Consider the following 16,822-nt stretch of genomic DNA (forward strand, 5'->3'; position numbering starts at 1 on the left):
AAAATGTGTGATTAGTTGCTGCACAATTGAGGTAAAATCTTGATTTAAATTTCTTGATTAATTTGACAAAGCCAAATAAGGAACTTTCGTGGTAGGCATTAGCAGTCTTGTTTCTTTTTTATGCAAGACTTATGCTGCCTTATTTTTTCTTCATATTTCACTCATCATCTCTTTCCCCATCCTCCTCAACTGGAGGCAGAACGTCTACCAATCTCCTAAAGGGGATGTGGTAGAATTGGAGTCCATCGCTCCTACCCTTAGTGCGAGCTCCCAGGTAAAAGTCTGCTACTTTTCGGTTGGAGTGCGGACATTTTCGGTTTGCAAAAATCCCTTTCTGGACTCGTTTCTTCTCACGTCGCTGATTTTGCTCCAGCCGAATGTCAAGATTTTTTACTTCGTCCAGGACGAATTCGGCCACATGACGATCTCGTTCGAGCCCTTGCAGCACTCCCTTGGTGAGGTGGTCGAGGCGACTGGACTCAACAGCGACTCTGTCAAGAGCTTCTGACTTGGAAGCCTCGTCATACCGAGGGATGCAGCCACAGCTGATATCGGCCCATCGCTGCACCAGAGGGACAATCGAGTTGGTCAGGACCTGCACAGCGGCAACAGAGTCACAAAATTTTGCCGTAACACGTGACCTGGGGCATGTCTTGGTCACTCCTTGAAAGTCCCTGAAATTCTTGTCCTGCTGCTGCTTGCTTTGTACTCCTAGGACAACGGCACTGGTGAACACGACGTCTTCTTTGTCGAGATCGATGAATGTTGGTCCCCAAACCTCACCGTTGAGTTGATGTCGGCATTGCTCTTGCTCGAATTCATACTGAGCTGCGACAATATTGTGAAGTATCGCTTTGGTTTCATGAAGAGCTGACATCTTAAATCGGAGAGACCCGACCAGTTTCTTTAATCTGGAGTAAATGGATTTCGACTTTTCGTCGATGATCAGTGATTTGGCCGAGTTCTTTAGCAGTGTGGCAGCCATCTTCCCAGAGACAGCCGACCAGAGCTTCATAGCCACCATGATATCTCGGAAGATCAGCTGACCGATGGTATTGCTGATGATCAAATTTCGGCGAACCAACGAGTCTGGGCAAGTATTGACGAGTCTGGCAATCTGGCAGAGTCTGAAATTATCCTTTTGACACTGCTGCATGTATTCTACCGATGACTGCTTGTCCACAACGCGGTTGCTATCTGCACAGTCGATGATGTCAGTTTTGCTATCGTCATCACTGTCCAAAATGGTAACATGCTGTATTTTACCAGCAGGAGATGAAGAGTCATCATTGTCAGGAATCTGTCCCGGGAGGTATGTCGTCACTATATGCGGGCTGGAGGTTTCAGTGTTAGTCTGCCCGTGTAGTTCTGAGTGTTGAACCACAACAAAATCTGTGTTGTCGTCGGACCTCTGCCGGCGAGTAGATTTCGGGGTTTCAAGGAAGGTGGTCGATGACGTCAGTTGATTGCTACCGACGTCGTTCATCTGCGGTGGCTGCAGGGAATGTCGATCAGGAGATTCCGGCGAGTTGTCTGTTGGTGGTAGAAATTCTACAACTTTGGTAGAACGTCGGCGAAATCTTTGGCAAAGTCTTCTCGCAGAGCGCGAGAACTTTGGCTTGGAGATTGGTAGACAGCAAAATGCGGAGCATCCTGACCGCACATTGGTTGAATCCAACTTTGTTTGAGGAAATATAAAGTGGGCGCAAGATAATATCAATGGATGTCAGGGTATAGTATGCACAATATCATGTTTCTCTCCTCTGTCGGTGCCCATTGATTCTGTACCCCTCCCCTCCCCTTCTCTCCTTGTCTTCTCAGTGCACTATTATACAGTCTTTCGTGCAGTCTTCATTTCTCCCATTGCATGTAGTCGCTGTTTGTCTTTCTGTGTTTATGTCTTTCCCTCTCTGTAACTCAAATCACTTTTATCTCTGTTGATCTCTACGTTTTCACAGTGAAATGAAACAACACGTCAAAATAGTAGCTCGATATCCAACTCGTACATCTAATACGATTGGCCATTTCATTTTACCAGCCAAGTTCTATGTAATATTAATTCGAAATGTTCATCAAATGAGGTTGGTTACATAGATATTGAAACGACATTGTAATTTGATAGTGTTATTATAGTAAAGATTAGTTTGTGATAAGCTGCCGGTGTATCATGCAGAACCTTACCGTATCAGCCATGATGTCAGTCGAAGACATTTCTCTTTCCGACGAAAAATCAGCAGAAAACAACCTGCTCATCAGAAACTAGAGAAAACGTATATCTACGCCTTGACGCAAATACCGAATGAATCGATAATTATGTTTACACATAGCACATCAGAACATATTGTAAGATACGCACTCGGAGTGCAATACCGAGTACTATGGTTACGGTGATTTCAGCCAATGATAAGGCGGTTAAAATAAACGCACTGATAGGCGCAAACTTTTGACCAATTAGCGTTCTCGTCTAAGAATTGTGGGGACATAATAGTTCACTGACCCTGGAGCAGACATTCAACGAGGAGTAAATGATACGCGCTTCTCTTTGTTTCGTCATCAATGCACTTTGGTGACATTCATGACGTAGGTAGTCTCTTGAATCCGAAGGTGTATACGGTACGCAGAGGATTATGCATAGAAAAAGAAGTGAGAAAAATCGCAGCCTCTTGAACACTGTGCTTCTTGAGAGCATGGTAAACATAACACATGTGGAGAACACACAAACACACACACACACACACACACACACACACCTATCTTCAAACAGACGTAGAATGAACATAATACTCTCTGTACGAATGCTAATTTCCCTGAACCGTTGAAAGATAAAAATGACACATGTTGTCATGATTTTAATGATGATAACAAATGTGTCATCTTCACGAGCACTTCCAAAGAGAATGAGTTATCTCTTGACATAGATGAATCAGAGGCTTAAGAGTGGCTGTGGTTGAGGAGTATGAATTTGTGCCTCATTTGTAGACTAAACACTATAGGAGAGACTCGATTTGGATCCACCGGGGAAGTGGCCTGGATCCACGTAATACGCATATTTTGTTCTATGCATGATGAAAACATTGTCTTACCCGAAGCGCGGAGTTTGAGCATGGATCTCAATATTGAAGTGAAACAAGTTTCTTAACATTGATGCGAAACACGCACGAAACGCATTGACTTCCTGGTGTATCATATATATTTTTGCTTTCGTGTTTGTTTGATTGTTTTTAGGGGTGGTGGTGTGTTTTGTTTATTGCTTATATAGCAAGTGTCTTTGCAGAAAACACATTTACAGAATTCATGTCATCTTTATCATCTTGTAGGTCCATTACCCAAACCACGTGTTTACACTGACTGAGCAAGAATCGCGGGTTGGGTGCTTCCGTCTGCAATATAGCACCAGGAACGATTCCTACTACCGAGGAGACTCCTCCAGCCCGGAAGTTCGGGGGTGGAAAGCGGGTGCATTTACGGTGGTGAACATGCAGCGCTACCACGCCATCAAGGGTCCTGAAAAAGGAGAGTGGGTAAGCGTACCAACCCTCCCCCCCCCCCCAACACACACAAGCAAAACAAAACAAACAATCAAACGTTTAGAATTTCACTTTGAATCGCACAGCAAGCTTGTTATGTTATTCCCTGCTACTTCAAAGTTGATTACTAACTTTGTCCAGCACCAGCAGGGTAGTGATTTTGGTGTCTGCATAATAATTTTACCTCATATACATAATAAAACATGTATTTCGATGAAGATGGATATTTGAAAAATTTTACTTTCGCTGCGTCAATATACTGTACCTATATCAATGTCCATCGTCGGCGTATTGCGTAAATGCGGTTGAAACCATGATGTCGAGAGAACGGAGCTACCCCACGAATAAATAAAAATACAGGATAGACCAGACTGAAATTACCCTTTCATCCTAAGGTTTGATGAAGGAATCTTATTGCAAACACTAGTAATGAGAGTGTTTGAATGTGTGATATGGTCTCCTTGAACATTACTAGTAGTCCCTTAGATATAATTCCTCGAGTTTACTAGAATGATGACATGGTAAACATCTTCTCATTAATCGCTGAGATATACTGCATTATTTTGTACTGGATGTGTGTGTGTGTGTGTGTGTGTGTGTGTGTGTTACGTTCTCAGACGATATTCCTATGAAGGCTTATTCAGAGCCATGATCCATACACACGTCTATATCCTTGCCCCAGGCGTACCTGACCAGAAAGCCAAGACATTCCAGCGGCTCCATCAGCTGGTGTGTCGATTTCGGGCGCACGGGGCTCGTAGTCGACCAGATCCACGCTCTGACGTACGGACGCACCCTACCCGGCGGAACGATCACCTACGATATGATAAGTCCCGATCGCCGTGATCACTCGGCGGCAAAAGGGTCAGAACTGACTTCACCTATTAGCAGAAAAAGTAAATAACTATTTGAAAATTTTGTCCCCTGACATGAAACTTCAAAATTAATTGGCTATTCTTTAATTCATTTTTTAAAGCATGTTGACTCTCTTTTTCACTCTCAAGTTCCGTCATTCGAACGTATGTAGCCTGTAATATTACAAGTACTACATCATGCAGAGCAACCCAATGTCGCCGCAAATGGCAAAGCAAATGAACTTGACCTTACGATGGGTCGATACCTTCATTACACCGGCGTCATTGTGAAATTACCCAGACAGCCGATATGTTTCACTGCTTTCTGCTCTTGTGTGGTGTGAGGAAAAATTCTCTTCATTCTGAAAATAAATTCCTTTGTATTAATACGCTTAGTTCACCAGTCAACATTTTTTCCCCATCATTTCACTAAACTTAGATCGTCTCATCTTTGTGGCATACCTCGACGGCGGAGTCTCCAAACACGAGAGGGCACAAACACAGCTGTTCTTCCAAGACTGTGTCAGTAACCCCAACGGATTCCCCTTTGACCTTCTCATCACTCTCAAGGTACGTGTCATCGTCACAGTACAAAGTGATGAGTTCGCATGAGTCGCCAAGGCGCCATTCCACGCAGCGTCACGAGGCATTCAGCCAAGCGTGGCGTCATACGGTCCCGGAATCGGCACAGTTTGGCCGTGCGAATATGGAACTTTCAATTCACGCGAACTTGGCCCGAACCTCGTTAAAAACTGACCAATAACCAAAGCAATTAAGACCTTTAGTTAGCAGCCTGACAAACTCCACCAGCGGTGACACGATGGTTTTAAGATACCTTCACGAACAAGAGACCCGCGGGTCTAGCGCTCACCTGAGTATCGCAAGTTCACCTTTCACGCAGTCACTAATCTAAATTATTCACAGCTCTACTGAAATTTGACCATGAATGTAGGCCTAGAAGATGAAAATGTACAATAAGGGCCGAAATTTTTAAAGATTCCTTAATTTGGGGGATTGGGGGCCCCCTGGGGCCCTCTGGGTGGGGCATGGTGCCCATTTTGATAAATTGAGATCCTGACCCCCTAGGGATGCTACCTGCCAAGTTTGACGAAAATCCATCATGAGGTTTTCAGGAAGAAGATGAAAATGTACAATTCAGGCCCCCATTTGGACCTTCCCAACCCCCCCCCCTGCCCCCAAGAGGGGCACCCCTGGATTTGCTATGAACAAACTTGAAACTACAGTCATTAATGTACTCACTCATACTCATAGTATTATCTTAGCTCTATAACTTCTGATTCTAGAGAAGATTTTTAAAGATTCCTTCATTTTGGGGGGGTTTGGCCCCCCCCCCCGGGGCCCCTGGGTGGGGCATGGTGCCCATTTTAATAAATTGAGATCCTAACCCCCTAGGGATGCTACCTGCCAAGTTTGGTAAAAATTGGTCATGGGGTTCTCAAGAAGAAGATGAAAATGTATAATTTAGGCCCCATTAGGACCCCTCCCCACCCCCCTCCCCTGGGTCCCAAGGGGGGCACCCCTGATTCTGCCATGAACAAACTTGAAACTACAGTCATCAATGTACTAACTCATAGTATTAACTTAGCTCTATCACTTCTGGTTCTAGAGAAGAAGATTTTTACAGATTCCTTAATTTTGGGGGGTTTGGGCCCCCTGGGGGCCCCCTGGGTTGGACATGGTGCCCATTTTAAGAAATTGAGTTCCTAACCCCCTAGGGATGCTACCTGCCAAGTTTGATGAAAATCGGTCTTGGGGTTTTCAAGAAGAAAATAAAAATGTAAAAAGTTTACGCACGACGGACGACGGACGACGCACGACGGACGCCGGACGAAGGGCGATCGCAATAGCTCACTTGAGCCTCTGGCTCAGGTGAGCTAATAACCCGATGCTCATACAATTAGAGCCGAAATGGAACATTTCCTTTATCGTGTGTCCTTCTTTGCTCAACTTCGGGACAGTGTGACGCTCTCTTAAGGGTGGTGTCACACTAGCCCGAACTTGGTCAAAAGCCAATCGACAGTCGAAGCAAGTACGACGCCTTCTGAAGGTCACACGATGGCACCCGAACCACATATGAAGACTACACGAAGATGTGCATTTTATCAAAGTTTTTTTTTTTTTTTTCGAAAGAAATACGATGGCCACAAAAACATTTTTCCACCGCTAACGAAGTTGCTTCTGGACCCTGTGAAACTCCATCGGGGGTCATACGATAGCCATCAAGATAGACTCAATGTTTATACGAGCAGAGCCGAATTTGAACGGTATATTTCCTTTATCGTGTGTCCATATTTGCTTGATTTCGGGACAGTTTGACGCCGGTATGACTGACGCCGGTATGACTGAGGAGCGTTCGTAGACGCAAACTGACATTTTAACAACTATGACGTATTTCACAAAAGCAAACAAGCATTGTAACCTCCCTGCCATATGTGTAGAATAGTTCGTAGTCATAGCGAACTACATTGGACTGCTCCGTTTACACTGTTATGCCGAGGAAGCCTGAAGTAAAAGATTTTCAGTAATGAGACAAGTTGCCGTCCCTGTACCTTGTTGTATGCCTGATGTTAGGAGGATCATGTTTTGCAAAGAATTTCATGCACATTACAAATCGTCTGCTTGTCTGAGATAATACTGCTTAACAGCAGCCAATGTGAAAAACAAAATGAAATCAAAATTTGTTGCTCGTATTAGATCCACTTCAGCCATTTTCCTAATGTTTTTCTTTTATTTTTGATTCATCGCTGTCGTATTTTCCTCTCCCGTGATTACAGTCTAACTGATCCCTACAAGCAAATTGATTGAAGAGCAAGGCTATCATTAGAGTCTTATGATTCATGATTCGTCATAGTGATACAACCTGTATAAGAAGGAAACCGTGAATCTCCAGGAACTTTGTGCCATGTCCCTCTTCTTTATTAGCTTCTGTGCTGATCCTTTTTCATTCCACGTCATTGATGTTCAAATTTCAATATTTTCTCGATCGCCCCTTCCCCTCTCTTTAGCCAGCAGTTGCAATGGCAACCACATTAATCCCTCGAACCAAGTTAAAACCCAACGTATGTAAAAGGTGCACCTGTCCCATCGAGCAAAGACAGCGGTACAGTCCTCCAACCGTTCGAGTTGACGAGCCAACGGGGTCATACTGGCAGGACGAGGGGAGCATACTGGAGACGCCAACTTCGGATATTCCCACGAAGATCGCCGAACGCACCTTAGAAGGAATAGTAGACTCGTCAACGCATACACGCGGTTGTGAGGCATCGATGTTCAGACACAAGACCGACAGGACGCGTGCGGAATCCATGTTCTTGACTTCAGCTTCTATAGGCGGCTCAGTAACCACAGGGAAGAGACCGAGTGGCGATCGAATATCGCACGAGCGTGGCACGATCCAGAAATCTGCGATGACGGACAGACACTCGGGCCTTTCCGTCAATCAGTCGGAACTTTCGGAATATGGCGATGTGCCAACGCCCGAACGCCAACATTCGATGTCGAGGGAAGTGACGATGGCCTGGGGAGATCGATATATTGACCGACGATTCCTGGTGAGTAGTAAGAACTTTGTTTCTGTTTCTTTGAGCGAGTACAGGCCTCTGACAAATAATGGAATATAACTGTCCGTTTTGCGACACGCGTATTGAACAATCCATTTTTACCAACATACGCCAAACTTCTCTCCCGTCCGTTTGCCCACCCCCTTTTCTTTTTTGTGGTCATGCACAAAACGAAAAGTTTGGACATCTGTAACACCATTCAAAATGAAAAAGCCTACATTTTATCTTTCACGCCATTGCATGGTAACTCTTAAGAGAAGATTTGGTCATGGGAAGATTCATAAGTTTACTTCCATTTCTGCACTCTAGAGCATACAAATGTACTGTGTAAGGATCTGCGTAAAACAAAACATGCCGCGCATTCTAAACTGAATGATACATGTACCACATTTGGAAACAGAAATACAGTGGCAAAATTCCTTGTGCGACTCGAATGAGCATACAAGTGTACTTCTTTTTTATTTAGGATCTGCGTAAAACGAAACATGCATTCTAAACGGAATGATACCACAATTTGGAAAGAGAAATACCATGGACTCCCGTTATAACGAAGTCCTCGGGACCCCCAGTTTTCTTTCGTTATATCGAAATTTCGCAATAACCGAACAAATAAACAATAAAAAACATAGGTAGGATAATGTTGCGACCTGAATCTTATTTCGATGTATCCGGAATTTCGTTATAACCGTGTTCGTTATAACGGTAGTGCACTGTACAGTAGCAAAATTCCTCGTGTGACTCGAATGGCAAGAGCCTACTTGACGCTACATGTATTTGAGTGTTGGACCGACGCGTAAGTTCAGTTCAGTTCAATTCAATTTCTTAATCTGGTTAAAAAAAAAAAAATTAAAGAAAAGTAGTCAATTTTGTACCCTTCAAAGTAACGAATGAAACTGTTTATGTCTAGTAACTTGAGATTTCCACGTCATTATTTTTTTCCTGTGCAGGTTGCAACGGGGAGGGACAAATCAGTGCCCCACAGGCATTGCGTCATTCTTTGATGGATAAAGCCCGCCCTCTTTGATCAACTCGTTGTTAGCCGACAAGTCGAACTCAATAAATTTGATTTGCGAAGGCTGCCCAATGATGCCAGTGTGATTTGTGAGCCTTGTACAACTGATTGGACAACAATCTAGTGTACTGTGTGTTGGTAGGCAGCTACAATCTGAACATTATTTTTAGTTACCATAATGTCATCTGCAGTTTACACAGGCACTGGCTGTCGTAAGTACTGGATTTTCTGTACCAATCACATTTTGATCCTCTTCATATGTACAGTTGTACATGTATATACTGTATGACAATCATTTATAAATCTGTATATGTAAATTTGTTCATACCTTTATAGAGGTTAAAAGATATACCATGTACACTGACACTCAGTTGATAACAATATGTGGCACACAACTGTTTGACTGGAATACAGCAACTTTATTAAAAGTGATGCCCAAGACTCGGAACTCAATCTTCAATACCGAGTCAACACAGAGGCTAGTACATTTCCAATTAATGATGAAACATACAATTGTACCCAAAAGACAGATTCTTGTCGTATTGCGACATGATAGGTGCACATCCAGTACAATTGGCACTCTCAAGGTCAAGTGTGTTTGAATGTTGAGTAATAAAAAACACTGCACCCACTCCTTACAAGTAAGCATATGCTAGGAATCATTGCGTTAGTCCTGTTCATTTCTGTTCTGTAATTTATCAGCTAGACATTTGCCTAGACAGAAAGGAAGTGTTGTTACCGACAAAGGTAGTAAAAGCAAAGGAACAGTTTGGTGAGAATTAGAGAAAAGTTGCCTAATACATGTATCATAAATATCTGAATTTCACCAATTCCTCTAACAAGGCGTCCTACAACAATCTTTATAATCAGCTTATGTTGTCATACTCATCATCTGTTTTCTCACCAACAGAGAACAGAAGTTTGATTTTAAATAGAATCTTTACAATGAATTTGACTTCTTTATTTCAAAACATACCATGACATAATGTTTCTCATGAAAATCTGCATTCGGCAGATTTATGAAAATATTTTGAGAAAATCAGTAAAAGTGTCATTTTATGTTGAAAGAAAAACAAAAGCACAATGAAAATCATATCAGTCACATTACTTGTCACATGGCTAATCACATGACTCAAGTCACATGACCATAGTCACATGACTGTTTGCTCCTGCAGACTACCAGTGATGGCTTTTGAATCATAGTGACTTTCTCAAAATCTCTCAAATTTCGCTAAAATTCTATGGAGCTGGAGCATTGGTATCATTGCTTATATGTAGTTATTCAAAATGAAAATCTCCTTGGGGAACAGTTTCCTTTTGGGGGTGGGGGGGGGGATGATGGAATCTCCTGATTTCTGAAGTGGCTCTGAATTACACTGAATCGGACATAATCATTATGGATATGAGAACAGAATATTCTAGTGATACGTAACATGAACAAACAGCAAATAGGTTCATGGAACTCACTCTGGTACACATGTGACTGGAGGCTGGATGTCATTGAGAGCATGTCAATGTGCAGTCTGTATAGTCATTATGGATGTGGTCAAATGCACTTCATCAGCCTTGGAAGGTGTAAGGTAGTGTTAGATAGGGGAAATAGCTTCCACAGAAAAATGTTTCAGCTATTGTCTTGCCAAATAAAGCATGTCTAGTCACACTTCACCACACGTGGTCGAATATTCTGCTTTAAACCTTCTCTATGAAGATGTTGGTACAGAGCATTATTACAGTCGACACATCTTGCTGTTATTCTCAACACATGAATGATGGAGCTAACACAAAATTAAAAAAAAAGAAGACTGAATCTGCTCTTTGGAACAATGTGATGATTCTATCAACGTTTGAGAAAACTATTAAGCTCCTCCAAAAAGTTGATATACTGCCGGTGCTCCACTGCGCTGGCGAGGTCGGACAGCTTCTCCGAGAACTGGTTGTCGATGCCGCGGTCTGCAAGATAGTTCTTCAGATGGTCATACAGATCCTAGTAAACAGGAAATATTGAAGAAAACAAACATCATATGATACCCTTCAATTTATTTCATTCTTTACTGTCATGGGGTAAGAGAAGAGGTCATTTACTGACGGTCATAACTTTCTTAACAGTTTTTTTTTTTTTTTTTAAATCACCTCAGCCTGAATACATTCCTGAATCATTATCAATGATTTCTACATGGACCATCAAAGACAGTTGATGAATATGACAATTTCATCTTTAACACTCCTGCCAAGATAAATCTTATTTTTTCACTTGAAAAGAAAGTTTTACTTCAGACTTAAATACATCATCACAAGATCAAAAAGCTTGGATTTTTCAACTTGCATATAAAAAAAAAACCATTCAGTACAGTGGACTCCCATGATAACAAAGTCCTTGGGACCGGCAGTTTTCTTTTGTTATATCTAAATTTTGTTATAACCGAACAAATAAACAATAAAGATACAAAGAGTGGATAATGTCATGGCCTGAATTTTTACTTTGTTGTAACTGGAATTTCATTATAATCATGTTCATTATAACAGGAGTGCACTGTATCACAGTTCTAGTAATCACAGTACTTCAGGAAATCTGTCCCATCAATGAAATACAAAACATACAATGAAATATTTCTTCATGAATACATATCTCAAAACATGCAATGGAAAAAAAAAACCACATTATAAATATACCTCAAAAGGGTGTGTGCTATCCACTTGGTTCAGTTTACTTCAGTGATGGAAGAAAGGTAGGAAAATAACTATAGGCAAGAGTAGAAAAAAAGAAGCCTCAATGAGAAAAGAATATTGCTATGTTAGGCAAGACAAAGCAAAGGGAGGAAAGAAAAGGAAAAGGAAGCTCCTGCCTCACCCCATTCATGACCTCTGACCCGACACGATATGCAGCTTCCGAGGCCTCTGCGGAAGCACCGGCCCTGGTGAAGAGAACCTCGTCGATCAGGAACAGCTCCTCATCCTCCTCGGGGTCGGGCTCCTGGTCTTCAAGAGCTTCGTCTCGCTGGAAGGCACAGCTTATCCTCAGGGTGTTGGTGCCTTCTTTACTGACCTCCACTGAGAAATCTGGATATGACCTCATCTGGCATGGGCAGAATAAAAAATAATAGTACAATTTATCTTTTTTTTAAATAGATAGAAGGTGGCTTGCACTTGCTTCAAATTTGTTCTCATGACATCATAACGACTGCACATTGCAAGTAGTCATATTTATATTCGTTTTACAGATATTGGAATCTCTGAAACAAATGTACAGTCAAGAAGGTAAGAGTGATGTTGTTCCTTACATATTGCTGTTTCTCAAGGGCCATCAATAATGAAGAGCTATTCAAATCCAAGTCAGGCAATAGACAATCACCCCTCCTCGTATTTTGTCCGAAAATAAACACTACCGCTAGACTTGCAATTCTCCTGGACAACTCAATACACACAATACCTGCAGCTATTCCCACTGACAGATCACACACACACACAAAAACAAACAAAACAAAACAAACAAACAGACAAACAAAAAACTTTGCAGATTGTCCCCTAAGATGAGAATCTGTTCCTTATCTGGCAAAATCTCTGATAAACTATTACCCAGAAACAACATCTAGTACCCTTGAATGAAATCATGCACTGTTCACGGATGACTCAAAGATGGACTACTGCCTTACAGCCTCTAAACCTGGGTGGATTGTTACCTCTGGTGCTGCTTCTTGCTGGTCTTGCTCTGTCAGGGCTCCTCCTTCCATCTCGACTGAATGGTTGACGTTGAACTTCACAACCACTCTGCAAAAGGGTGAGAATATGGAGAACAATGCAATCAGTTCACTGTAATCTGTATCATTACATAATCAATAGAGGTGTAGATGTAGCTGCACATACATCACTCAAGTCATAAAGTACCCCTTCTACCTGCACATACAGTATTAAGTCTTTGTGTCCCACATTCACACATCAACTCAGTCAATGGCTTGTCGACTTCGCATAATTTTCACAAACATACAACTGCACATAAACTAAATTTGTTTTGAATATTGGCTATTTGCAGGGGAAAAAAGCCACAGCTTTGTCATAAACTTTACATCACAGCAAGGTTTGCAATTTTCTCCACAAATTTGTTGTTTGGCATTTCTAGTAAAAATGCTTTGAAAAAAAGTTACAAGGCTTTGGTTTTTCAAAAGCGCTTATGTGTTTCGGTCTCAGAATAGTATAGCTCAAAGGGGGTTTAAACCGTAGCACACAAAGAACTAAAAACAGTGATTCTCTTTAATTGGCATTCTTTACCCTTATCAACCTTTTGGTGAGGTGACTTCATATTAAAATGTGTACATTGGTAAAGATAAATGTTTTATACTATGTTAAGCTGAATGCAAAAGGAAATATGACATGATCATTTTTACAGAACATTAGGTCTGACTTTGTCAATGTAACTAAGTAATGTAAAAATTTAAATTTTGCTGACATCTAGATCCTACAGCTCTTGGGCCACATGGTAATTATATGCAATTAAAAGGAATTATTTTGGGAAGCAGCAAAAGAATTAGCAAGCTACTGCTGGATGTGTACATCAACCTTGCAATTTATTATTAGTTTCTTTTTCCTAGCTGACACAGATAGTTAATAAATATAAGTGGAAGTATATTGGCTAGGATGGAGGATTTTTTCCGTATGATGAAATACAGCTTTATCTGTTGAGTATATTTGTGCTACTGATTCACATAACTTTTCAAAAGGACTACAGACACGTAATTAACTAACTCGAAACAAATTTTCATCAACACAGGGAGTTGTATGCTCCAAAATTACATGCAGTGTAAGTATGGCAGTTTTTAACCATTTGCAGAAAATGATACACAACTGTCTCATTTGTAACCTCAAACAATCTTTGCATGTATGAGATACAAAATTGTACATGTATTAGAAATGTCATTTCTCTATCTGTAAAAAGTGTGTCAGTCTCATGGGCATTCTCTATTAGAGAGATCAGCAAGGAAAAGACAGAGACTTGTCCAAAACACATTCTTGCAGAGGGTGCTGTTCGTTATTCCGAAGGTTCGATATTCTGAAGGTTCGTTATTCCGAAGGTTCGTTAATCCGAAACACACAAATTCCCTATACCTGGAGGTTCGTTAATCCGAAAATGAAAAAGGGTTCGTTAATCCGAACATTTGTGGCGTTGTTCCGAAGGTTCGTTATTCCGAAGATTTGTTCATCCGAAAATGAAATTCGGAAAAACGAACCTTCGGAATAACGAATCTTCGGACTGAAGAGCCTTCGGAATAACGAACCTTCGGAATAACGAGCTGTAACCCTTTCATAAGATACATGTCTCACTATACCTTTCACCATTGAGCTGCCTGGCAAGAGTGATGTCTGCCCCATCTACGCTGACATCAAAGTCGGGAACCTTGGGCACATCTGTCAGACTGCCTTGCTCCACATTAATCTCCTCTTGCAGAAATTTTACCAGCTCACCATCAGCTAAACACCAAAAATGAAACAGGCATTACAAAAATATATGAATTTGGATTGATTTTACTGAATGTTTGTTCATTACAGTGTACAGTGAATATCAACCCGGCAACACTTTCAGGCATGATCAGACAGGTATGCAAAGCCATCGAAACAGCAACTGTTTCAATGGTTGCAACAGTGAAACTGCAGTCTTAACCACACATTTTGTGATAGAACAATGAACCATTATCTTGATCCAGATCCTGAAATTCAAGAATGAAAGTACGCCTGTAAATGGTTACAACCTGATCAGTTTGGGGAAATGTTGAACTGGCTTGGATAATGATGACAAAATCATGACTCTTTCAAATGACATTGGATCTCAAACAACTTAATTGAACACAGTAATTACACATGTATTTAAACAGCACTATGTACCTGGTAATTGTAAAACAACTTTGTTTTTTAGGGTTTTTTTTTACCTGCACTGAGAGGTTTGGAGGACATCAATAAGTACTAGATCTTCTTTCTGGCAGCTACTGAATGTACTTGTAAGAACACATTAAAATTACTCTCCTTGAAATCACACACATTCACATACATACAATGCCTGAAATATCCACATTCCCTAAGCCCTATTGATCAGGGGCGGATCCAGGAATTCCATAAAGAGGTGGGGTGCAGAGCAGTTTATTTCTGGTGCCACTTCCAGGGTTAAATCAGCTGACAAGCCAAAAAATAAAAAATAAATAAATAAAACAGAACAATAAAAATTAAAAATAAAAAAGCTTCGAAAGTGCAAATTTTCCCACTTCTGGGTTTCATAAGCTGACAAGGAAAAAATACAATCGGCTAACAAAGATGGTTTCTTTACAAAAGAAAGAAGAACAAAAAATAAACCACTAATAATAAATATTTTTTTTTTCTTTTCATTTCATTTATCTAAAAAAAAGGAAACAATTAAAGGGGGGGGGTGCCCTATGTGCCCCCTCCTGGATCTGCCACTGCTGATGAAGAGTCAGCATGTACAACATGTATCTCATGACATTGGGGTTTAATTTCATGTCTCGGTTATAAAACCCTGTTCTTTGCAGCTCATTGTCAATCACCGACAACTGTTAAATTAAGCTACTGAAATCCCTGACATCTGGGATTTGCTAAGAGCAAATTCATCAGTGAAAATCACTGACAAAACACTTGATGAAAAATGCCCCCCCCCCCAGATTTCTCAGCACAAGCAGGAACATTAACACCATGCTTCATAGCAAAATATGGTTGAGAAAGGTTGCCCCTTTTAAACTGCGACCAGCCCCAACGCTACGCGTTGTAAGTCACTGTGTACAAGGTTTGCCCCTTTTAAACTGCGACCAGCCCCAACGCTACGCGTTGTAAGTCACTGTGTACAAGGAGCACCCCGGGGTTAGGTTGTCCCTAACCGCAGCAGCGACCCCATACGGACAAATACATACAGCGCCCCGCGACGGGGTTACGATCTTACGTTGTCCCCAACATACACATGTATTATACATAGTTCTTGGATGTGCGGATGTGATTATCATAAAATGATCTTTGTACGCTTGGTCATTCTGTGTGAGTTTAAACTAAATTTCAATCTATAACTGTCCACTGGTAGAGAAAAAAAAAAAAGAAGAAAAGAAAAAAGATGGGCAAATCAAACCAAATAAATGCATGAAGATCTCACTTCTGCATCTGAATATTCTGATGTATTTAAAGATTTGGATATAATTTGGCATCTTCCTTACCATGCTTACACTGCATGCCATGGGTTTCACTTGACATTATTGAAAATTAATGTAGAATCTAACGAAGGACAAGGTCCAAAAAGTAGACCGGCATGGCCTGCTAACTACACCACCATATGGACCACTGAAAACCCATATATCGTATATTGGCCGATCAATTACTTAGCAATCCCATTAGGCCGCGTCTACTCTTAATTAAACCTGGTTATAGTTGAACCTTCTGACAAGAAGAAGTATCTACTAAATTTGGCCTTGGAAACTGGAAAGAGCAAACACCTTTTGTGTGAAGACTCGCCCGGCTTCCGCAACCACATGAACACGTTTTACTCGGCCAGTGCACCGTCGTCGTACCGACTCCGTTCGCCTGCGGACCTGGCGTGCCATCACCTAGATTGCCCGTGGAGTTTCGCCGGCTACTTGAGAGGTTCCACATGGATCGTGCGAATGTACGAGACGCGTGTTGTTCACGCGAAGATTGTAACAGAAATTTCTTTGATGAATTCAGTACACTAAATTGTCTTCCTTGCGTCAAAGCACGGCTTGTTATATTCGCTAACAATCTCGATGAAGTTGAAGAAAACGCCATTTTTGCCGGTGTCTACTAAGCACGTGTAGGATGCAGATGCCGTGAAAATCCCCTGCTTCGTCGCTG

General features: G+C 41.4%; 2 protein-coding genes across 2 annotated transcripts in view; one reads left to right on the plus strand and one right to left on the minus strand.

The window, feature by feature from the left end:
• Positions 1-2,378: 2,378 nt before the first annotated feature.
• On the plus strand, positions 2,379-7,755 carry LOC140227635 (uncharacterized; the record flags this gene model as incomplete). The annotated part of the gene is made up of 6 exons (XM_072308054.1): positions 2,379-2,387; positions 3,318-3,521; positions 4,210-4,369; positions 4,532-4,546; positions 4,821-4,951; positions 7,408-7,755. Coding segments are annotated over exons 1-6 (867 nt in total), but the record flags the coding sequence as incomplete, so codon positions are not given.
• A 1,617-nt stretch (positions 7,756-9,372) lies between these two features.
• LOC140226897 (complement component 1 Q subcomponent-binding protein, mitochondrial-like) overlaps positions 9,373-16,822 on the minus strand; it is a 7,465-nt gene continuing 15 nt past the window's right edge. Inside the window, exons 1-5 of the mRNA XM_072307325.1 lie at positions 16,447-16,822; positions 14,293-14,434; positions 12,652-12,739; positions 11,823-12,047; positions 9,373-10,958 (exon numbers count right to left, since the gene is read on the minus strand). The exon at positions 16,447-16,822 is cut by the window's right edge and continues 15 nt beyond it. Of these exons, the coding sequence (XP_072163426.1) occupies positions 10,812-10,958; positions 11,823-12,047; positions 12,652-12,739; positions 14,293-14,434; positions 16,447-16,756 (912 nt within the window). The 5' untranslated portion in view covers positions 16,757-16,822 and the 3' untranslated portion in view covers positions 9,373-10,811. The remainder of the gene's footprint in view (positions 10,959-11,822; positions 12,048-12,651; positions 12,740-14,292; positions 14,435-16,446) is intronic.

This window comes from Diadema setosum, chromosome 4 (assembly GCF_964275005.1).
Source record: "Diadema setosum chromosome 4, eeDiaSeto1, whole genome shotgun sequence".
Lineage (NCBI taxonomy): Eukaryota > Metazoa > Echinodermata > Echinoidea > Diadematoida > Diadematidae > Diadema > Diadema setosum.